The sequence below is a fragment of the Sebastes umbrosus genome, chromosome 1 (genome assembly GCF_015220745.1).
Source record: "Sebastes umbrosus isolate fSebUmb1 chromosome 1, fSebUmb1.pri, whole genome shotgun sequence".
In the NCBI taxonomy this organism is placed as follows: domain Eukaryota; kingdom Metazoa; phylum Chordata; class Actinopteri; order Perciformes; family Sebastidae; genus Sebastes; species Sebastes umbrosus.
The window spans coordinates 19,783,858-19,809,085 of NC_051269.1; the positions used below are offsets into that span (position 1 = coordinate 19,783,858).

A 25,228-nucleotide genomic window follows, 5' to 3' on the forward strand; every position below is an offset into this window, starting at 1 on the left:
GCTCTACAGGTAGATAGGGCCATTCGTAACTTTGTGTCGGCTTCTGTAGTTCTCCTACACGCTTGGCACATGGGAGAAATTTCAGATGGTTGAAATCTGTGACCTCACCGCTAGATGCCACCAATCCTACTCACTGCAGCCTTAAGGCAAGATAAAGCTGTTTACAGGAGATTTTAAATTCCTTCTTGTCATTTTTAAAACCTATTAAAGACTTTCCACTTCTAGATGATAATGACAGTTTCTATACATCGACTCAGAGTGACCACGGCTGCTCACCAGCATAGTAAGAGGGATACTTTTAATTAGATGAAAGGTGGTGATGTGAGATAAGACACTGACAGCGAGACACAGCGAAGCAAGCAAATATGTACCAGCCCCAGTCTCCTCATTCAGATGCTCTTTCTGCCTTCAACCATTGCTAGAATCACATGGAAGATAATGTCTCTGTTTATCATCATGTCAGGATTGTGTGGCTTGTCTCCAGGAAGACCATGCCAACGTAATGCCTTTGAAGTGTTAATTGGATGCGCTGGAAGCCATCTTTGTTTTAGATTACAAAAAAAATGAGAGAGCGTGTTTGTTTCTCTTGGATCACACTCTATTAAAACGTAATGCTAACTTTTCCTTTAAAGCACGGACTGTTTACAGAATTCAGTATCTGCATCACTATGTCTTCTGCTTTGATAGTTTGCAGATGAACACACAAATAATCCCACTGCCGTAGTGTTTCTCTCCTTGAAATAAAGTGATGAAATTTAGAGGCTAAAAAAAATAAAGTGCAAGACTGAAGAGCGTTAAGGGAGGTGCTCATTGAAGTTCCAAGGAGGGCGGTATCTCTGAGATCGTCTTTCCAGGGATACAATGTTGGTCAGTGTGTCTAAATTCTCATTTGACTTCTCTAATTCAGGTTGACTTTTTCAATAACGGCACTGAGTTAACTCAATCTAGAGACAGACAGCTCGATGAATTGCCCTGTCAGTCACTTGGAGTTTTGCATTTGCCGCTAAACCCGCAATCTGCTCGGCTGTAACACAATTAAGCGGAGTCAAATGAAAATCAGTGTTGTTCTGAGTACATTTGCAAGGGACACATAAGGGGGCCCGGTCGGTTTCCAAGCGCGGCGAGGGGGATACAAGGAGACAGCGGGAGATTAAAATGGAGAATAAATGAGAAAAGGGGTGTAGAGGTGGAGTGTTTTGGGTGGAGTGGGAGGAGGGATAGAGGACAGATGAAAAAACGGTTGTGGGGGAATGAGAGTGCAAAAACAATGAGTTAGTCTGCATCCCACTCACCTAGGGTGACCTCTGTCTGCATGGGCATGGATAGGGCTGGGTGCTTGACTTCGCAGCTGAACAGTGCATCATTATCCAGCTGAGGATTGAGGGTCCAGGTGAGTCGTGCCTGCACCACGACGGAGCCGTCACTCTGAGGGATGTTAGTGTGGCTGAAGTAGTAGAGGGGGTCTGTGCTGTGGACCCAGCGGGGGAATTCCCGGCTCACCACTGTTTCTGGGATGACCTCTGTTGCAGGGCTGGGCTCGGCGGCCTGCTGGCCTTGAGTGTGGACACGCTGTGGGCTCTCTGTGTACAGACGGGGTACCCGCCCTTCGGGGTCCAGAAGGGAGAGGGAACGTTGCAGTTTAGTGTCATCAAGGTCCCTGCTGATGAGCGGCCGGGCTCCTCTCACCCCCGCTGCGCCGCCGCCCTGCTCGCTGGAGGATTGAGTGTAGGAGATCACCTCTATCAGCTCACCATCGCGCTTGAAGTACACCTAAGACAGAACAAGGAGTATTGGAATAGAGTGAGAAGTAGACAGAGAGGAGAAAAAAGAGAGAACAAGAGATGGAAAGACATTTTAATGTACTTATATTTTCTGGAATTACCGCCTTTGCGGTTGTATGCCTCTACCAACCAGTCAGGTTTACATTCATGTCTGTCCAAAAGGTCATCAATTTTATCCTGCTAGACATGTGTGCGAAAATGTCAAAATTAGCATATGAATTCTTGAGTTACGCCCCTTATGTGTTTTGTGAGGTCACAGGGACCTTTGAACTTTGACCATCAAAATCTAATCAGTTCATCATTTAGTCACCAGCTAGTCACCAACTTTGTTTGTCTGCCTTTTGGTGATGGGCAGGTAGTGTACAGTGGGTTTAATGGAACATTTACAGCTAAAACTGCTCCGCAGAGCTGTGCGGGACTGCACAGTGGTATGATAATTCTCTGAGTTAGAAGTGATGTTTTTCACATTACACATTTTGTCCCCAATACGATTGATTAGTGTAGCTTAAACTAGAAATACCACCTCACGGTTGTATGCAACTTACTGGTTGGTGGAGACCAACCAGTAAGTTGCAGTTTACATCCATGTCTGACCAAAATGTCATCACTTCATCATTTTGTCCTGTTTGTGTGACACATTTGTGTGAAATTGTCACAATTAGCATATGAATTCTTGAGTTATGGCCAAACCCCCCCGTCAATGGCGGCGACGCCGCTCTAGGGTTAGGGTTAGGGTTCAACCCCCCAGAACCAGCCCTAGCCCCATAAACCACAACACATATATCAGACATCACAATGGTTTTAAAACAAATAATTTCATTTTCATAAATAACTGTATATACTATAATAATAATAAACAATTGGTCCCTGAAATTGTTGGCTTAAAAGTGTTTAGTCAGTTTAACTACAATTTACGCTTTTATTAACAAATTAATGCGGCCGGACAGATGAAAAAGTGTGAGAAAGATTTATTTATTTGTTCATTTGTTACCTCAATGCAGAAAATGAGGAAGGATGCCCATCGGCATTTTTTGTTGTTGTTGTCTTTTAGAGAATGACAGTGCCCCCCAGAAGTGCCCCAGAAGGTGGCACCCTGGGCGACCACCTATATGGCCTATGCTTTAAGCCGGCCCTGTGTCAGAGTGACCTTGACCTTTGACCACCAAATTCTAATCAGTTTGTCCTTGAGTTCTGATGGACCTTTGTGCCAAATTTGAAGAAATTCCCTCCAGGCATTCCTGAGATATCACATTCACGAGAATGTTACTGACGGACGGATGGATGGATGGACGGACAGATGGACGGACGGACAGACAACCCGAAAACAGCAACAGCTATTGCCGGTGCAGAGGCATAGAAATTGATTTTAGACTTGTCTCATCTGCTGTCTTGTAGTAGCATGTGCGGCCACCGCGAGGGCTTAGGATATTACAGGATCTTCCTCCATTTCATTAACATCTCTGGGTGTTTAATCACTTGACAGAGAATTCATGCTCCCATTTCAGCGCATAACCTCCAGATATTAGCATTGAAATAAGCCTGTAAAGTCACCGCCGAGGGTGTTGCTGTTTTCCAAACAGATGTGCTGTATTTTGTTGTTGTTGAAGAAAAGAACATTTTATCTGCCAATTTGCCAAAGATCAGAGAGCCATTATTCTATTGTAAAAACTGCATTTCACTGTATTGTTTGAGTTTTTTGTGAAGAGATGGTTGAAGCATGCTTTGATATATGGTGCCACCTCTAGGGTTGATGCCTCGAGTGGTGGTAAATAGCTGTAATGAGTGTAAACAAGTAAGGATAAGACCAAGCTCCTGAGGAATAACTCCAAATTATATTTTCACATTCACAAAAGGGATATAATCTATAATCCTTGGACTACAATAAAGTTTTATGAATGACCCTTTCTATGAAAAATGATTTGCCTTGAAAGTGAAAACACATATTATTTTTCCTCAAAGCACACACAGTATTCTGTACCTAAGAACACTTAGTATTTCAAATTGCACTGTAACATATTACCAATCTATTAACAAATGAAGAGTTTCAAAGGAACAAAGCCTGCTTGATAATTTGTAAACCTTCTATGTTCCATTCAATGTAACCTTTATTTCAGCAACTTTATTTTAAAACACTAATAAATGGGGGTTGTCTGTGTGCCCCTCCTTATTGCTGAGGTTACGTTTTGCAAAGACAGATGCCACATCATTATATTCCAAGCTGTGTTGTGCTGCTTTGTTGTATCATAGTATTTATAGCCAACTCTAAAAACTTTCTAATGCCTGCCATCAGAGCAGGCTGGTGTACATCCACAATGGGCTAAGTGACCTTGCTCAAAGGCGTTCTGCAGTACTGGTTGTTGTCAGTACCATGGATTAAAAAACAAAGAAAACCTTTAACTACTCGTCCTCCTGAACAACCTTGCTGCTCCTACCTATGAGCCTTGAATTGCTCTATGGCCCCATCTACCTGCACTATACTTTCAGTACAGAGGTATGGTTCAAACAAGCTTTTCTTTTAAACTTTAATGCAAGTTTTGTTTTTCTCTAAGCTAGTTTGTTAATTTTGTGCTGTGACTGCAGAGGTTGATGCACAGCAGTCCTTGATAATTTAAATGGATTTTCATTAAGTTTAATGAGATATTTCATTAGAGGAAACCCACATTTGAGTATTTGAAGCGGATGTTTTCTTTTTTTCCAACCGGTTTATGAAGTCTGTAATAAATAGCCCTTGCTGGAGGAATGATGAAACCTCACATCAGTGCAATCTATTCTTAAAAGATGACAAATGACTACACCTACAAGAGCAACCTTGGTTTTTAATTAGTGCATAAGATCTTGTTCTAAAAATTAAAAAATAAAGAGCTCCTCAAAAGGGTAAGTGTTACTAAGTTTCACTGTTCACACACACACATACAAAGACAAGTTATTACTCTCTGCTACACGTATAAATTCATTCCAAATTAGCTAAGGGGCAGGTTGTGTCAGGTATTCTTATACGCTTCAACTTCCCAAGACACCTACTCATACATTATGTCCATAAAAAAACAAACAACAATTCTTCTTATATGCCATTTATTTTTACATCTACGGTGAACCTTTGGTGGTAAACAGTCCTTTCAATGTATGAATCAATACAAGCGTAATGATTAAAGCCCAGCATAGCATATATGGTTAATTTACGAATGACGTTCCACAGATTAGCCCATTTTCCTCATTTGAATTGTACCATGTGGGAGCATTCAATACCCATCGTACTCTATCTGCATTAAAGTGTTCTGTAGAGCCAGAGCTTAAAATCCAACAGCGCACTGGTAAGTAGAAACATCAACCTCGGATCCACAATGACCCCATTGCGTCTGCTGCTAACTCCTACAGCTACTCGACAACTTGCAAAGGAGAAGAAGCCTTTTCACTGTGTATTAAAACACCTCATTAATTATCACAGCAGGTGGAGGGAGAGCAGCGTGGATTAGACCGATCCATGCACCTGCTCTGTAGCTTTTGTTGGACAAAATGGTGTGGGTACACAATAACACCTGGTTGGCTATGGATTGGTATAAAAGGGGAATAATTATGTAAGCCTTGATAACTGGTTTGTTTCCACAAATATTAACAGAGAAGGTAATTTACACGCATAAAAGAATTACAGAATATCTACATGACTTATGCGCGCATAGGGCCGTGTGCTCTGAAGGAGTCAGAAATAATACCTTTACTGAGATGTTACCTCCAGCAAAATATCAAGCATAAGTGTACCCATTCATAGTGATCCCACCATGACTAAATATCTGTCTTTGCCACCTGTCTGCTTGAGGTATAAAAAAGGGAATCAATTAATGTTTCATCAAAGACATGAATGAGTGGGGTAACAGATATGTAGCTGCAGGGAAAGAAATGTTATTTCTGCGCCATTATCCTGCAGTTCTGCTCCTTCATTTCATTTTCCCAGTCATCACTACTGTAGGAAGCAGATCACATTTAGTATTATTTATATGGAAATACAGACACATATATACTGTAAATAGACATACAGTACATTAGAGAGGTTGAGTTTAGTGAATATCTTGTCAAATGGCCTCCAGTCCGCATTGATTATGATTCCTCTTTGTAAAAGCATTTTTTTCAGTGTTAAAAGTGTAATTTTTGAAACATTTTCCCTTGATACATTGCATATTTTTGCAGTGTTTGTTATGATGCACCAGTAATAGACAACAACTACTGTAAGATACAAGTGAATCATGTTATATTGAATGCCATTCAGAAGAATGTCTTGGCTTTAAATGTGCAGTGTGTAGGATTTGGTGGCATCTAGCGGTGAGGTTGCAACCAACTGAAACTCCTCCCGTGTGCAAAACGTGTAGGAGAACTATGATAGCCGATGCAAAAACATGAATGGCCCTCTCTAGAGACAGTGTTTGGTTTGTCCCATAGACTGTATATAAGTGGACGTAGTCACCGTGGCGTTACCCATCACCATCTTATTTTTTGGAATTCACCATCTTGGTTTTTGCAACCAGAAGTGGCATGAGAGGGTGGAGCTAACTACCAATGGACGCTGAATCTCATAATTTTTAGGTGCCCAAAATGTTACAATTAACTTGCATGAACTGAAAACACAATGTGAAAGGGTTAAAGTTCTAGGACGAAAACACGGACAACACCCAAACCATACAAGGCTGTGGTAGCCACCTGTCAATCACAAGGTAGCCACGCCCTAAAGCATACCCTGCTTTATGGTCTATTTTACTCTAAATGGGACCATGATTTACTAAATGAACATCATGCTGTATTGAAGAAGACTTGAAACTAGTGATTGAGACCATAAACTCATGTTTACAATGTTTACTGAGGTAATAAATCAAGTGAGAAGTAGGGTCATTTTCTCATAGACTTCTATACAATCTGACTTCTTTTTAGCAATCAGAGGAGTCGCCCCCTGCTGGCTATTAGAAAGAATGCAAGTTTAATGCACTTCTGCACTGGCTTCACTTTTCTGAAGCGAAGGTTGCCAGCTGGTTTGTCCGTTTTGGGCTACAGTAGAACCTGTTCCCTATGTAAATATAAAGCGCTCATTCTAAGCAACGAAAACACAATGATTCTTAGTTTCAGGTGATTATACACTAAAGAAAACATACTTCTTGCTGTTAAATTTCATATCTACTAATAGATCCCCCTAAATCCTACAGACTGGACCTTTAATAGAGCTTTGACAATGACTGTCGTTTTAAATTAGTTAAATGTGAGCACTTTTACTTTACTCTTTGATATATCAGACTCAAAGATGACAACTTGTGAGAAAACATTCAATGGATGCCTAACAAATCGTGACTCGGAATTAACTTGTTTGAGTTGAATGCAGTTCTTCAAGGCCAAGATTTGACATCTTGCAAAAGGGTTCAACATTGTTTTGAAATGATTTGCTTAGAGCAGCCAGATAAGAGGGAAGAGAGAGACATGTGACAAAGGTCCCTTGCCAGACTCCATTTGCCTGAACGAAATGAGTCACCACCAGGACCTCGTATCTTTGTAAATATTAAAATAAATCAATCCACAATTCATCTTAAAAAGCACAATTATGGAGACATCTGTCATCACTGTAAACTTGGTCGTTGTTCCTTGAAGCTACCTACTAATTTGCTAAAATCTCATTTCCCGCATTTCCTTGTTTGACAGGCAGCGATAACAAAGAACGCATCACTTCTTTCAGTCCGTTCAAATGGGAGAGCAAACACTGATTAATTTTCCACAAGTGATTATAAAGCTGCCAACAAAACCGCAGAGGATGTCTCTCACTGTGATACATGTGTCCAATGAATGGTTGCATTTCACAAAGTGACATGGGCACTTTTGTTGGGTACTGCTTCGGAAGAGTCGCCTTTCATGTGATTATCCTTCAGGAAATGTGTGTTGACAATATATTTTTTCATGTTGTACAATAAAGTAAAATTGTTATTAAACAGCACCTTGTCACACAACATTTTGTGTCCTTTAAGATGGCTTGAAATACATTTGAATCTCGAAATTTACTCTCAGAAATGGTGGAATGTGCAAAAAGTGGAATGTGCAAAATGGCTAAATTGTCTTTCATCAACACACTGGCTTGTTAGGTGATACATTTTGCTGCTGTAGAACTTGGAAAGAAGTGCTTGCTCTCATGTAAAAGAGGATTTTTGAGTGTTTTTGGCATTGCTGTTGTATTGTTCTCTTACAAACAGTGTTACTGCACGGAATAAAGTGATTATCAATCACGCCTCTCTTATAAATCCCCAAATACTTCATAGTCCAATATGTGCAGACAATGAAACCAGACACACACCACTTACTTCATTCTTGAATGAATTAACACAGGAAAAAAAGTGCAATGTAATTCTAAGCAGTAGCTCGTACACAATGCCGTGGCAGTGGTAAAATTAAGCTGGGATGGCATGAGAAGGGTTCTGCGTTTTTCCTCTGAATAGGCAGTGATGAAAGCACCTGCACTCTGCACACTGCCAAGCCGCCCCCATCTCATCAACATCTCAAATCCGAGTCCTATTGAAAATATAACAATCATGCATCGGTCCATATACACCTTTATGTTGCTGCAATTAATCATGGTGGTGTCAAAAGGACAAGGCGGTAATTTTTATGGTGACAGGGTGATTCAATGAGAGAGCAGAAGCACGAGAACGGGGGAGAGAAAGAGGAGAACCATGACTTAATCAGCTTTCCTTCTTGTTATTAACTGTCATTATCTTTCTTCTTTTCAATCAGTGCTTGCTTGTGCTCTGAGGATGTTCTAATGAGTGGCACTGGGAAGCTATTATTGATATGTTACCAGCTTGCTTCAGTGACATCAGATGGCGACAGATCTCGAAACATAATACCAGACACTTTTCCCACATGCAGTCCATTATATTCAGCTCCCTCAAAGCTGCACTAGGGGAATTTGGCATGTTGGGTGTCTCCATTTCAAGAATCAATAGAAAGCAGATAATGAGCCAGAAGAAGGTAGAAAAGGAGCCTTCTAAAACTGCTGTTAATATTAGTGACATGCAACAGTAGCAGTGTTGGATGAACTTCAACACTTTCAAATGTCTAAGCCTGAATGTAGTGTTAGACTTTACAATGGATGCTGGAAAGACGCAAAAGGATGTTGCATAGCAACAGTGAATGGGTTTTTCTTTGTGGAGGACCAAATCAATTTAATCAAAACAAGCAAAAAGCCTTATGTCTCTGTTTAGGATAAAAGAAAATGTTGAATTAAATGATGTTAAAAGCACTTGAGGGTCTTTTATATGGTATAAAGTCAAGGCTGTGGTTACCTATGGCTCTTTTTCCTCTGGTTTGATCACAGCAGTTACAAAATACAGTATGGCTATACAGCGTGATTGGATGTTTACATGTGTACTCAAAGGATAGAGTAAGAGGTCTCAAGGCTAATTTGTTCTGTCCATAAAGCTTAGACAGAGATGGTTAAGTGAGTATAAAGCAGGTGTGCGGGCCTGACAAGTAGCTTAGACGCAGCTTTCGCTCTCCCCTACTCTTTTACACACACAAACATACACACGCATCCCTGTACATCTACCTTCATGAGGACCCTCATTTACATGATGCATTTCCTAGCCCCTTACCCTAACTTTAACCATCACAACTAAATGTCTAACTCTAACCATAAACCAAATTGTAACCTGACCCATTTAACCAAGTCTTAACCATCAAACAGGCCTTTGAAAATATGAGGACCGGCCAAAATTTCCTCACTTTCCAAAACTGTCCTTGCTCTGTTGGTTAAAAACTAGTTACGGTCCTCACTAAGTACAAGAACACAGACACACACACAAGCACAAACACAATTTTGATGTTGCTCATTATATATTTATTTTTATCTAAAAAACTGTTAATTTATCAGTAATTATTTCCCCCCCAAAAAAATATGACAGGTTAAAAATAAAAAAAATATATAAATTATGTGAAAACCCGAAGATAAAAATAACATTTGCAGCACAGACACTGCGTAGCTACACCGGTTGTTTTGTTTTAATTACTTGAAGGGATTCTTGCTGATCTGCAGCATAATCAGCTACTTTTGTCCTTCCTACCCATTTTTCTCTTTTTCTATTAACAGAAGCCATTTTTTAAGCAGTGCTTGCAACGAGAGGACCCTGTTTGGCTGTTTTCTTGCAGCAGGAAATAGAACAAGTTGTTGGTGCCAGGGAACATAAAATGTGGGCAAACTTATATTAAAATGACCTAATCCTTAAGGCAGGTATAATTGATATCTTTTAATGTAGATTTCTTTTTCCTTTTCCTGACGGAGCGTTATAGTGAGTTTCAGCTCATTGTTTAGCTATCTGGCCACAACTGTTTTGGTTCACTCTCACTGCTCTCAATACATCTGCAGCGGCTGCAGCAGTCAGCTGTTTTCAGCTCTAAAAAAGCACCGTACACTACCTGCTCAGCACCAAATGTCAGACAGACAAAGTTATCAACTAGCTGGTGAATAGTGGAGCCATATATTTTCTCCAGGAGTTCAGGAGTTGGGAGAGGCCAAAAACAGAGCTAAAAGTGAGTGAATATTGGACTAACATTCATCAGGATACAAACGTGTCTCCAAATGAATGAAATGTTGCTCTGTAACTGCTGTAAATAAGTAACTGTTTGCTAACAAGTTCGATCAACCCGTTCTCACTCCCAGCTCGTCAAATACTGAGTCAGTGTCCTTCGGCGTCTGAGACCGACACACTGATGCACCCTTTAGTCTCTGTATGAGACGCACCGGGCTTTCAGCTAACTCCAATGTGTTAGATGGTCAGAGCAACTGACGTAGTATGAAGAGCAAGAAAGCCCACAACCACTGTTTATGTTCCGTGTGAAACCAAGTCAACGTTGATTTATTTTACCTCACTTTTGTTACGTACAGGTACTTAACGCCTTACCAAGTAGTTTTGTTGCCTAAGCTTAGCCAAGTAGATTTGTTGCGTAAGTAAACCTATAAATGAAGTAAACCTATGTTGGAATTTAATTTTGAAAAGAGACTGTACGCATGTAAGGAGCAGAAACTTTACATTTCCTGTGAACATAGAAGTTTATTTTGAAAAGACACTATTCATGTAATGCATGTAAACCATCCCTGATATGCCCCCAAAGCTGACACTAGAGGGGTTACCTAGAGCGTCATAGTTTGAAGTGTAGGGCCACTGACCAAGCGTCTGTATTTGACGAGTTGGGAGTGAGAATGTATAATTGGTTCGACATATCAACTTCAAAGGTGATATGCCAATGTTGTGTTTATAACTTGTTTCTGCTGCCCCCAAGCGGCAAACCGTTAATGCAGTTATTGCAGTTTGAAACTAAGATTAATTTACAGAAACTCCTGTATAATTTTTAATGTTCACTTGAAAATCTCATTTTGATAAAGATTGGCTGAAGATATGTTACAAAATTACATGTTGTAAGGCTGAAAATACAGTAGATACAGATTGTGTTCTATCCTAAATCCATGTACAAATGTCACATGGAGGACAATCTTTATATTCAGTGTATTAAGGAATCCATTCATTACAGTCTCTCAAGGTAGAATATACATTTACTTTGGTATAGCTAGAAATAAATAATTTTAAATTAGAAAAACTACAGAATGGTCATATTCAGCTGGCTCAGTAAATCAGGCCAATTTCTTTGTAAGTTTCGAGCCACTATTGAGACCAGGCTTGCAATGATATGACATTGAAAATAGAGCTGACAACAGCTCATTTTGCAACAAGCCTCAGGGCAGCAGCACCGACAAAGACTAAATGAGTTTCATCAAAAAGCAAAGGGAGCCGTTTGAAGTTGCAGTCACACAACTGGGCCAAAGCAACAACATCCAAGCAAATACTTACAAACCTAATAATGAGGTTGTGTTATGCAGCATGACCGTGGACAACAGCATAAATAGAACAAATGGTCACAGTTTAAATGTTATATTTGTGCTCATTCTTAAAACTTAATGGGGATTATGTCAACTGTAATACTATGCAGACAATATGATAACTCCACAACAGTGTGTTATTTTATCTTGTAATTGCCCTTTTTGCAAACCGGTATTTACATAGACAGTGGTGAGAAGTTTAGCTTTGATTATTTTTTAACAACTACTGCTTGGTATGTCAAGATTTGACAAATAATTTGGCAATTTTTAGCTACAGCTGGCTACATAGCTAACCTGCTATGATTCAACAGTGGGAAAAGTATAGAGAATATACCAAAAACAAATATGAAAGCAAGCTCTACTTTTCAAAGGACTCAACTTTTTTCCATGCCATTTACAAATTAATATTTCCTTTTGCTATTGCTACTGACTAAGGGCCACAGTATGAGATCTCAAAGAAGATAAAATAAGTTTGCAGGACTGGGGGGGCCTAGTGAGACTGTACTTCTAAAATCTATCCATGAAACCTGTCAGAGTCTGTTTACTTGGTTTTGATTTAGACCAACGGTACAAGGCAACTTTGACAGGCCATGATCAACTCCCAACAGAGGCAAAGTAACTTCTCAAGTTGAAAGGGATTTCATTCCCAATTTCCATGGATCATGCAGACTTGACTTTATGTTTGCCTATAGGATACAGCATAATGCGGCTAATAAGTAACTGACATTAGTTTCCATCCAGGCTCCAATGTAAATGACATAACGGAGGTCATTCATGTTTATGTCCATAGCACTTCTGAGTGCTCCAAACCTCTCCTTCAATCGCCCAAAAGCACATTCAATCACCATTCGGCCTCAACATGTTTAATGTGTTCTCTGCTTTGGCCTCCTGTGACTGTATCATTTTTCAAATTAGTCTAATTAAACTAGTCAAATTAGTCCGAGCAGTGCTAACAAATGTGCGAAATGAGGAGAGGACGTCATGGTTTCCCAAACGCTCCGTCTAACACGTCCACAGAGAAACAAAGTAAACAGAATTTTAAAAAATCTGCACCTTGGAAGGCATTTTTACAAAAATATCCGTTTCTGTGACCCAAAACTCTATTTGCGTGTGGACAAGAGGCCAAAACCTAGAGGAAAATATCTGTTTTTAAAAATATCAGTATACGTGTAGAGAGGGCCTTAGTATAAGCAAAGCATTTCCATGTCATGAGAGCACTAGGAGCATCACGCTCATGGTGCTCACACAGGTGTTTTCACTTATATTGGATGATTAAACCTCTTCTCAGGACTGTGCGGGTGTGTACAGTACAAACTGTGCTTGACTAACATCTGACTCTCCAGCCAGGGAGAAGTAACTTGTATCTACATAATGTTTAAAAAAAACAGATATGAAGTTTGGTGACTTTGGCAAATTAAATCCATCCAACTTCAAACTGAGAACACCTGCAGTGTTGTTTCTCTGGTAAAATAGAGTAGGTTTGAAAAAAAAAAAACACTTTGGAAACAGAATGAGCCAATGTGAAGATGTAGGAGACATGTCTTGTTATTTTGAAGATGATATTGGATTCAGTGTTTCCCTTAAGATTACTGTCCAGGAGCTCCAGCAAATGCATTCTGTTTTAAAGTGGTTTTGTCTGGCTGCTGAACTGAAACATTTACTGCGATAAAGGTTCAAGATATGAGTTTCTTATGTGTCTGATCCGATGACAACCCACATAGCTCATTATTTTTAATTAATTCCATGCTTTTTGTCCTTTACTGCTACTTTTACTGACTCAGCAAGCTGTGTGTCAACAATCATTCACGCTTAACGGCCTCGAACAAGCGGCTGACAACTCATCTTTCCTTTTTTGTCTTAACATATTCTTGCTTATATTGCCTTATCTTAAGATACAACATATAACGTTTGTTATAGTGACACGTTTAGGTACTCAGTTCTATTTGTAGTACTTGCAAAGCCTCTTTCACTGAATATTCCACATCCTGCACCATTATAAAACAATTCTCAACTTCCTCATTACACGATTTCTTTCACTACATCAATCATCAGTACACCCCTAAATCTGCCTTAAGGTCTTTTCAGACCAAACGCAAATAATTTGTGCGAATGATTCGCACATCAATTAAAAAAATTGAACCCATCTATCTCTATGAGCCAATCCACACACATTTTTTTTTTCTGCAGCTGATTCGATTTTTGCAAATTTCGGATTCCAGTAAAAACAAGCCAACCAATAAAGTTACTACTTTTGCTCACGCAATCAATATATTAACAACATTAATATTCATGTCAGCCTTGGTGTGAAAGGTTTGAACATGAAAAGTCGGCAACGAATATTCCACATTTTCATCTTGTTTTTTCGTTTTCATCCCCCGTGTGAAAAGGCTTACTTTGCTACGCTTCTTCCAGCAAATAATCTTCTTTTTATGTTACAAACCAATTCTTCATGACCACTTCTAAAGCTCCTGTGTAATTTGTGCATTGTCTTAGATGTATCTTTAAAGAATAAAGGCATATACACACACCAGCATTTTGTGTGATTAATTAAACTGCTGTTTTTGTCATGAGTACTTTCACACAGAATATGAAAATATCACAGCAAAAAAGCAGCATACTTTTTTTTTAAACAAGGTCAGTGAATAAAGTTATCAACCAATCACGTTGTGCGGATCGGGTTGAGTTGTACCTATATTTATGAAACAACAACACAGACGTGCCGTAATCCGAACCAAGACGGCAAACTGTATTACTCCCTTCAACCTTGACAAAGGCAGCTCATACCAGATCCAGCCTTTCAGTTCTTACCTTTCAAAATAAAATCCCTAGACATATAATGTTTGCAGGCGTGTAGTTCACATTTTCGTGTTGTTTATTCGTCACCCTTTAAGAAGAAATGTTCAAGGTTTTTATTTAACATTGATTTACTGTCTGAAATGATAGAATTATGGCTGAGTATATGAAACAGATTGCTCTCTTCGGATTGTAGTGCTATTTAAAATTCTTCAGTGATAAAACTGCTGGATTGAAATTAAATCGTCTTTGCAGCACAAAGCTGAGGCAATATCAAAACCTTTCAATATATCTTATATCAAAGAATTTTTTCTGCAATCTGCAAATATAATAGAGAATGGAGCGGCCAAACAATATTTCATTTTTTGTTTTAATCTGAAGTCAGTGATTTGGATCCCTTTCTTGCTGAGTCACTGACAAAGCTAATTATCAGCAATGTGACTTGGCCGCTGACAACGAGACAGCCAGGGCTTACTGACCAGCTGAAACCTTTTGGATCTCTTTTCCTCCATTAAGCGCTGGAAAGAGGATCCTGCGGTGCTGAGCTTTAATGGCTTAAGGCTCCCTGTGAAATCACAACGGGGGAGAACCTCACTCATCACACCATCAACCAGGAAGTACCTGAGAGACAGGAAATCATATTCACCTTGTATTCACCTCTCACTGGGCTCATAATTGCAGGAGATAGGTGTGCTCAGGGTCCTGAGTCCATTACCATACAACCATGGACGATGATTAATGACCCGGTGGGAACAAACAGCGAGCGACCGCTCTCAAACAGCGTCCGTAAGCTCATATGCCACCAAACACAGGAGCATAATGTATGCTTCAGATATTTGCGGGACCTTGTCTTGCACTTCAAAAAGTTGAGAAAAAAAGTGTGTGTAAGCGTGACACTGAATTGTGTGTTTGCTTGATTGCATGCATGTGCATATTAGTGTGTTTCTGCATGTACACAAATGAGGGTGTCCAATGATAATTCTGTGTGCAATCGCTATCATGTCACTGTGATTAGATTGATTGCCGTGAGTGTGACCATCAATAACACTAATGTGTCTGTTTCCTAAATCTGATCTACCTTTTTTAATGACTACATTGCATGACTAAATTAGTGCTGGTAATCAATCACAGGCCAATCAGTAATGAATGTAACAGCGGTAATGGTGACAGCTATTTTAAATTGCTGCGAGAATACAATATCTGTGTGTTTATGTGTGACATGGTCTGTGTGGAGCTTGTATCCACAAGCATTTTCCAACACTGGATATCCATGGAAAGCACTGAGATAAAGGATTGTACTGTTGCTATGCAATGCAGAAGTGTATGTACTGATATATAAAAGAAAAAAAACAAAAACGTCTGCAACATGCAAAGTTTCTTTTCCTCTGTAAACAACAGGGATCTGTGTGCTGTAAAGGCGGGTCCCTGGTGAACGAGCAGCATGGTGCATCTTCAGCAGCAACTCACCGATGGGGCTGGTTTCCCTCCTTTTGCAGTGCAGACGAGAGTGAAATTCTGGGCTTGGTATCGACTGAATGGGGCTGGAGTGTTCTCGGCCACCACTGATATGTTGTTTGGAGGCGCTGTGGAGGACAGGAAGAAAGCTTTGTGAATCAATAACTCAAAACATTTGATGGACACAAAATGCAACCTCAGATATTCTTAAACCGTTTGAAAATATCTGCTTTCACTTGCTCAGTGCAATCCCGGAGTTATTTTGTGATAAAATGTTGTCTTAGAGGTTATACATGTGGGTGGAGGCAACACTGGCAATACTGATAGCAGAGTAAGAGCAGAGAAAAAGAAATGCTGTTGTGTCCAGATGTTTAAAGATGCTAAATGTGAGATTAGAAGCATTTCTATTGCCTCAGCATGGCTTTCAACATGGCAACGGCCAACACATGATTGGTTGGTGCTCTTGGCATCAGAGACCAACACACGGGGTACCCCTCTTGCGTTACTTTTGGACAGAGCATGGACTGCGTGTCAATGTATGCTTGTTACATGCATAGCGTCCTTTCAAAATAAACTTAATGTTTTCACAGGAATTTAGGTTTAGGCAACACAACCACTTAGTTATGGTTTGGAAACAATCGTGGTTGACGTTAACTTCACTGACTAACAACTCACGTGACTCATGTGACTCACACGGCTGACTATACCGACGAGTCACATGACTAACGTGACAAAATAAATCAACGTTACTTTAAGTTTCACAAGGGACACAAACACCGGTCTCCTGGTTGAAAGTCTTGTGTTTGTTTGACCCATCCACCACCACTCCCGCCGACCCTGAACGGAGTCTCACGCTATCAATGCTATGGCACTTGCTCTGACCGTCGAATAATGTCGCGGGTGGGTTTACACTGGAGTTAGTTGAAAGCCGGGTTTGTCACATACTGTCGCTAAAGGGTGCCTGAGGGAGTGAGACTGGGTTGCGATGGTTGTGACGGCTGAGCCGGCGGCTTGCAGCTAATGGTGCTAACAGCGAAAACAAAAGCAACACTTCTGACAGAGCTAACAGTGTTAACCTGGGGGGGAAGAGGGTGGGTGCTACGCTTCCACATTGGCGCCATCTGTCGGGACGGCGTTATCAGCTGTAAACGCTGTATGAGAGCAGTGCGAAGCAGCCATGAGCTAGCCAGTGGGGTACGCTCACATGCACTAAAAGGCATGCACTAAAAGGCATGCACGGCCGGCCCGGCTATGTCAACAAAACAAGGAAAAGCTTGGATTACAAGACACACAAAGGGAGAGTGACTTCATTCTCTGCTCAGGTAGACATTACTCCTCTATATCTTTACATAGCAAATAGTTGTATTAATGCTTTGGGTATCGTATATAGTACCTTTAACATAAAACTGAATAAAACAAATCTGCAGACGTGCTTTATCCATCAAACGCAAGAACCTGCTGAGAAAATCTTCACTTAAAATGGTAACTGAACGGTTGGGACAGTATGTTCAAAACTCCCCGGGGCTCATGTGAGTCGGATGAGGCTGATAAGGTAGAAAATCTCATACATATCATATCGCTAACCCTCCGTCTGAATCTCTCCAGGGATCCGGGCAAGTATGTCACGGCAGTGTAAAGGGAAAAAAAACATGTGAGCGAGACTTCACAGCATTATAGAGGAGCACTGGGAGGAGAAGGAGGTAATGAATGGAAATCTCCCACATCCCCCGGAAAATCAGCTGTTCAACATGCAGTCCTACTCAAGTCCTTGCATGGTGGCTTAAATATGAATATGAATACTTCATGAACCATATTGTAGCTGTTTCGGGGAAATATCAACAAGCGCGTTTTTAACTGACGACACTGCAGGAGATGATGGCCAGCTGCACAAGGACCACTTGAATTCCGATGAGGACTGCCGAGTATCAAAGGCACTTTTCACAACATTAGCTAAAGAGGCTTTAAGATGCAGGATTTTTCATGTAATCTGTATATCTACATGCCGTCTCTTTATCGAGGCTTTTCATGCCCCATAGTGCATCGGCATTGAATAGTCGTCTGGTGCATTATTTCCCTCCAGATTCAGCTGTGGAGTGTTTTAAGAATACTTCAATTGGCCCGAGCTCGCCTTAGAATGAGAAGCATTTGTGAATATGTCATGGACTGAGTGAGGTGAGAGAAGAGTGTCTTTAGAAGTTGCAATTTCTGAATCCATGAGTAATATTTTGAGGCGAGGCAACAAGAAAGGTCACGCAGGAGGCAGTGTCTTTTCCATGTGTGTCACTTAAATCCATCAAGCGCTTTTAAACAGACATGCCACAGGAATGAATTGATTAAAGGGGGAGTTTGGGGTGGTGGCGAGGGTTGGTGGGGATGTAGCTGCTGGTCTGAGTGCCTCTGTGTTTCCACACCTCTTAATTGCTTATTGATGGGATTCATATGGTAGTAAATTAACCTCCGAACACTCCATTAGCTTACTGACAAGCCTGTCTCAACCCGGCATATGATAAGCTGTCAGAGGTGTCTGTTTCCCGACCAATCATTCACAAGTACCCGACACAGAAGCAGCGTCAAGTGGTGAAGTGCCTCCACCAGTACAGTGCTCCAATATGCACAGCATATAATCAGACAATAAAAAAAAAAACAATCCAACTTTTATAGATTTATAATATTGATTACTCTATTCCATAAAACGGCATCATACTCTACTTTGTAAAAGCTCGCTGGGGCTCCAGTAAATATATTCCTAACACCATCGTCAATTTTTTGGTCTGCAGAGAGCTCTCCGAGTGCTGCGATACTATATGCAGTTAAAAATTATGATTCATTTTCACAATATTAGCAGCCATAAACGCAAAGGGATCAGCAGAGTTTTGCAGCGATCTATCTGCAGGGAGTTTTAACACACCAAAGCACACATATTTAATTTAGACAAAGCTAAGCTCATGAAATCCAATTTTATTAGATTAGAAATAATTACTGTCAAATTGCAAGTTTCCACTTGACTGATAAGTATTGATAATCCCCTGACAAGTATTTCTCCAAAGCACTAATAAGGGGATGTTTTGTTGAGTTGGGATAAAATCACTAACATGACCTTCTGTTCAAGTTAGTTCAGGAGAGCCGTGCATTAACCAGGGTTTCTGCTCTGTGGGTGGATGGCCACCTAATAGAGTGCTGCAGAAATGACATATTTTTGTAGGCCAACCAGGTTGTTAGCATCACCCTAGTTCCCTCCATGGATGTATAAAGAGAACTGGATACAGTGTTGGAGGCGGGCGCCCGATCATTCCTATGAGAGTTGCTCAGCGGCGCATTAAGGCAAAATGGCTCAACTGCCGAGTGATAAAGTACCCGGATCTTCCAGCAATCTTCCGCATCCACTGGGCCCATAGAGCAGGCGCAGTAGTGTTTCCTTTAACCAAGCCTCCCAGCCTCTCAGCCCCGCAGCCTCGGTCTTGGTCTCATTCACATGAATGGAGGAAGGGAAATAACTCTGGATTCAGCTATTAGTGCATTTTACAACTTTTAGAACGATTTAAATAAGGGCTATTCAAGTGTTTGTACTGGGTAGTTGATTACCTAAAAAAAATGATCCGCTGATTTATGGACATCTCTTTCCCAATGTAAGTCTATGGGAAAAAATATTTTTGCCCAATGGAATCATGTGACTGACACGGATGTTATAATACCCCCGTTTGGCCAAAATTTGCTTCAAAGCCTGGCACTCTTCCTGGGGGCTTGGTTCCTTTGACAAACAGCCAATGGGATTTTTCCATTGGATTTTGGATTATTGCAGAAAATAAACTAAGCCTAAACAAACCTTTATGATACTAACACATTTTGTTCAGCAAGATAATCTTCACAAAAGAACACCACTTCTATGATTTTTTGAAGTGTGAATGCAATCGCCAGAAGTAAGAAGCTAACGTTAGGCTATAAACGAACTACACCACGGTCGCATGAGCGCGAGTAAACACAATAAGGCTGTAAAAGCGGACGAGTCGGCGTGATGAAGTTTTGTAGTCTCATTTAACCACTTGTTAGCAAGCGCCTTTTTTGAAGACACGTAACAGCTTCAAAATTCACGAGTGGGATATTCGCTGATGTATTTTACATCATAGAACAAAATGCTAAAATCTCTTAATCTAGTGTTGACCACAGACCTTATTTTAGGCATCATTCAAAAAACCCATTGACTTACAGACAAAAGAACCTGAAGTGCTAAATTGCTAACTCATTTACGGGTTTTAGGATTCATTCCTGCACCACTATGGGAGTCAAAGCCAACGGTAATACACCTTGGTGTAATATTTGACATAATTAAAAGCAAGCCCTACTCTGCACCAGCACACTATTGTCAAACACAACAACCCGGTATAGGATTAAGATGTTGTCTGTGATGATGGAGTCTAAGCCTTTCATACCTCATTTAATTGCAGCTCTCTCTTCGCCCACTTGTTAAAGGTTGAGCTAATTTTTTCCCTTGTTTTTTTTTTTGTGCTGCAGTTCTTTGTTTTAAGCTGTCTGCTGGGCGTGTTAAATGGGGGCGTCTGAGGCCTGCATAGCAATCATCTAAAAACAGATACATAATCTAAATTTATCTCTTGACAAGGTTACTGCCTATTGATGCTGATACAGGTTAGATATAGAGCTCATACAAAACAGGGAAAGAAAAACTTATGAATCCAAATGCAAAAAAAAAAAAAAAAATGCTACCACAGTTAAGTTTGCTAAACAATGTGTAGAAGTCTTGGGGAAAAAAAAAATCAAAAGCAAAGAAACTTTCAGAAAAAAAAGTCAATGTCTTTGACATTCTTCCAGAGGTTTCTTTAAAGACTCGAAAGATTCAAGAACACATATAAAAAATTCCAAATCCTCCGCACCAGCTCTCCCTTTCCTTTACATAATGAAAACTACACAGCTACACAACGTACGGGCGAACATCTTCCTGCTCTGTGTGCCTGGCATTCAGATTGCCACACAAGGTTTCTTTTTTCCTCAGAATTGATTGAAATTGCGTGGGCCGTGTATATTATTGGTTCATGGCTTGAGAGAGAGAGCGAAAAAGGCTTTTATACCACTTACCTGGCTAAGTCCAATTTTGGTGATTTTCGAGTTTTCACTTGGATTACATCTTCCTTTTTGGAAGTGCTCATGAAACTATTTCAAAAGTCATTGTAATAAACCCATATCAAGCTAAGTCTTCCTGAAATTTGGACTTTAAGGTTTTCGCCTCCACAATTTGGTCTTAAAAAGAAAAAAAATTGAAAGTCAGGATGAAATGAAAAATGCCTGAACCCTTTTAGATCACATCCCCGGTCATATTGTGCACCTCTTTAACAATATATGCAAACAAATTACAAAAAAAAACAAAGTCAAAGTTATATTAAAGTCCATCTTCAACTTCATCTTTTCTTCCTGAAACAAAATATGACATGAGCTAAAGTAAGCTAATACCAACCAATTTCAACCAGACTGTATATAAAGATGGACGACATGACAGCTCCCCAAAATGAAGCCAAAACATCTCGATCGCCACCTGGTGGCTGGCTGCAGTATAGGTCATAAAGCCTCCCCCCTCCATGGGACATTGGCCAAACTAAAAAGTCAAAGTACACTTCAAATACATTTTTCCCATAGATAGTTTCTGTCATTTAAGGTATCACGCTGATGTATGTTCAAGTGTTAATTTTTCTGATAAGTTTGGTTTTAATCAAGAACGGAGGCTCGGAAATTGTACAAGAGACGAAATATAACTTTAACTTTCCATAACCATCACAAGTCTGTGTAATAGAACATGTGTCAATTTGGTCATAAATGTAGATATAGAGATATTATGGTTAGTTGTTTTGTCTTTCTAGCCAAACAGCTACTATGGTGCTAACATAGCAGCTATGTGGCTCACGCTAACCAGCTGCAGCCGTGCTCGGCTCGTGATTGGCTTACTATTGCAGCTCCAACCGCCCGATCACTACTGCGCAGACTCTGGCTCCAAATGACGTCAAATTCTCAAGATGGCAGCTCCTGTAACCGGGATATTTTGGCTTCACTTTTGTACAGTGGGAGGAAGTGGTCCATCTATATTTATAGTCTATGATTTCAACCAATAATATCATGACATTCATCAATCAATCTATCTGCAACTTTTAGCGACAAGGGAGGTGTGTGTGGAGCCACATTCCTGTTTAGCTCCGTATTGCACTATGCCTACATTCTAATTCATTCCACCCACCTTTTAGTGGTCCAATCACATGTGACGGATTTGATTTAAATCCCTCTGGTAACTCTACACCCCTCAAATATTTGGTTTCACTGCAGTACTGAAGCCGAAGACGCTCTAACTTCTGTTTCACTGGGACTTCAAATAGCCTACCTTTGCGTAGCTCTGCTGTACAGTATATACTGCTGGCTACGTTCCAATATATCATGTGAATACAGATCCTTAAACTTAAAAGCAGGACACTGCAAATGTGTAAAAAAAAATTAGGCCTGTAGTCCCATGAGCCATTCCTTCCTTTTCCAGTGTTCAGAGTACACTTGCACACCGCTGCATTAAAAGCAGCATTTACTTCCTTTTGTCCCTGGTACTACTGCTGTGCCAGTTACTTCAATAATGATCTCTCCTTCTTGTTCTATATCCTCAAGCACCATTACCTTGCTATCTTTCCAAAAAAAGAAAAAAAACATAAGAAAAGGGAGAAAAAAAAAATTGTAAATGGGATTGGTGAATGTGCAGAACAGGAGCATGTTTAATGCTCCCAAGAGACTGCTTTCCCTGGCCTCATAATTAAGGGATTTAGAGCTCTGGAGACAGCTGGACTCACAAGAAACACTCCCAACATCCCCTTGTACTAAGCACCCTGGCCTTGAGTCCACGTCTCTGGGGATTTATTTATAGTGGATGGATGTGGTGTGTGTGTGGAGGATGGCAAAGAATAGGCCCCAAAGTCATCCCTGGCTTACTTTTACTGACAGTAATTCCGTGATAAATATTTGATGAAGGTGTACTTTTTTTTATTGTGAGCCCAAGAGTCCCAAAGAAATCAATAAGAATTGTGAATTGTTTCACCAAGTTAAGTGCTGGTGCAAGCCATTTTACTTCTCAGTGTAATTTTATCAAAATCACAACATGCTTTCCTGACAAATTGTTTTTCTGACAGCTGAAGAACCACGTCCATACTGAGCTAATGACATTTTCCACTTTGTTCCGACATATATTATTTGGAAAGTCTAAGATGCCCGTGGGTATGCATGTGTTAGTCTATGTTTTGTGTTAGCCCTCTGATAGACAGGTGACTTGTGCACACGGTAGTGGCTACTGGAAAAAATGGAAGCATGACTGAGCGGCGACGTCATATCCAGATCTTATTAAACATCAATGCCTGTGCAAGGTGTACACTGTCTCTCACCCAATGCATGCTGGGATAGGCTTCAGCCCCCTGTGTGCCTAAACTGTAGTTAGCTTCAAAGTATTCCAGTAATCTCATAAATGACACTGTAGCTTCAGTTTCAAATGGCTTGATATGTACAGGTGAAAGCTGGCGTACCTAAGCAGCGGCTAATCTTTGTCCCAAAATTAAAGAAGAAGTCAATTTAAATAGCAATCACAAAAGGAACATTAGTGCAATCATTTAGCGAAGGTTTTCAATTTCAGAACGCTCAGTTGCCTGCTATTGCTGCTTTTTTTTCTTTGTTTACTGCATATTAGCTTTTATGCACGACTTGTGCTCGAGTCACCAACTATCCTATGTGGATACATGCCATTTAGTCACAGAAGAGCATTAGTCCTGAATGCTCCACTGAAGAGATTTGCTTTTAATAAAGCCTCCAAACACTAATTTCCATCAGCATTTGTAAGGATGGTAATTTATTTGGATGTATTTTCACAATTAAAAAGGTACGAGTGATTTGACTTCTCTGTTGCAAGTACAGTGAATACAGCGAGGCCAATAGCCGGGCGTATCCCCATGTATTGTGGATACATTGTCGTATTTCAAACTGCTTTGAAAGAGAGCCTTGAGGTGACACAGTGTCATCAATATGCAAAACAATTTTGTGTCTGAATTTGGAGAGGTTTTTTAGAGTTGAAATTGGAAATAATAGCACAGACAGAAAGAGACACAAGTGGACCCCGAAGAACATCTAAAAAATATTCCCCTCCTCTTAGTGCCAGAGTGACAATATCACACTGTGTCTCTGATGTGCAGATCTGTAAGAAAAGCCACGGAGAGAATACAGATGAAGGGAGAGGAGATGCTGGCAAATACCATGTGTTAAGGTGATGTAGTGCACTTTGCAAGATTCTGTCTTCTGCTACTGTAGCAGAATATGCTATTAACCCTTTACAAACACTTTCCTTTTTCTCATTCCCCTCCACAAAGGAGTAGGAGATCAGAGCCAGCTATAGAGCAGCATCCTTAGAAGCCAAGGTGTGGACTCGACAAAATTGATGACTTAAGACTTGACTTGACAAAATCAAAAAAGTCTTGCAACTCAACTTGGACTTCAACACCAATGACTCATGGCTTCACTTGGCCCTTTGACTTGAAAATACTTGATATCTTCCTCAAGCCCTGAGATTAATAAGTATTATTATTTAAAAAGTGTGTCACAAATAAATCATTTCAACTTCGAATCAACTGACGTTAACGCTATTCATTCTCAGCAAGTCTACTCTTAATTCCCCTGATCCACTTTGTTTGAACCAACCCGAAGGCATCCAATCAAGTTGCAGGAGAGAACCATGAAGAATTAACGTTCCCTTACTGAGCACCAGTTGAAAAAAATTATACCAAAGATGATTTTGTTCACAAACAAAAAAACAATTGCAGTATGCAAAACGTACAGTTCGAACAGAGATGCAAATGGCATTACATTTGGTGAAGAGCGCATTATGACTTGTATAGGACATGGGACTTAACTTGGGACTTGTCGGTCTTGACATGGGCTTGGGACTTGAATGCCAAGACTTGAGACATGAATTGCAGAACAATAACTTGGTCCCACCTCTGCCTAAAGGTGCTTGAAGGCACTAACGTAAGGTTCTGTTGTCCTTTTCATACACTGTACAACTCATTCCCTTGCCTAAATGGCTCTCTACCAATGCCACATTAGGACAAATTCATTTACATTTAGTGTACTGTTCAATTAAGTGTTCAAAGTACAAACAAACCCCTTTCGGAAGGAAACTTCAGGCTGCCTATTACTCAGCTGCTCGTAATGCAAATTGTAATTGGTCCTAAACATAAAGGTAACAGGTTAAACATGAAGAGTGGAAACAGACATGCCACATTACTGCAAATTA

General features: G+C 40.3%; 1 protein-coding gene across 3 annotated transcripts in view; it reads right to left on the minus strand.

Moving 5' to 3' along the window:
* Nucleotides 1-25,228, minus strand: part of igsf21a (immunoglobin superfamily, member 21a) — a 237,776-nt gene that overhangs the window by 23,854 nt on the left and 188,694 nt on the right. For all 3 annotated transcript variants that reach the window (XM_037770679.1, XM_037770670.1, XM_037770662.1), the window contains exons 5-6: nucleotides 15,934-16,049; nucleotides 1,293-1,770 (exon numbers count right to left, since the gene is read on the minus strand). In XM_037770679.1, the coding sequence (XP_037626607.1) occupies nucleotides 1,293-1,770; nucleotides 15,934-16,049 (594 nt within the window). The remainder of the gene's footprint in view (nucleotides 1-1,292; nucleotides 1,771-15,933; nucleotides 16,050-25,228) is intronic.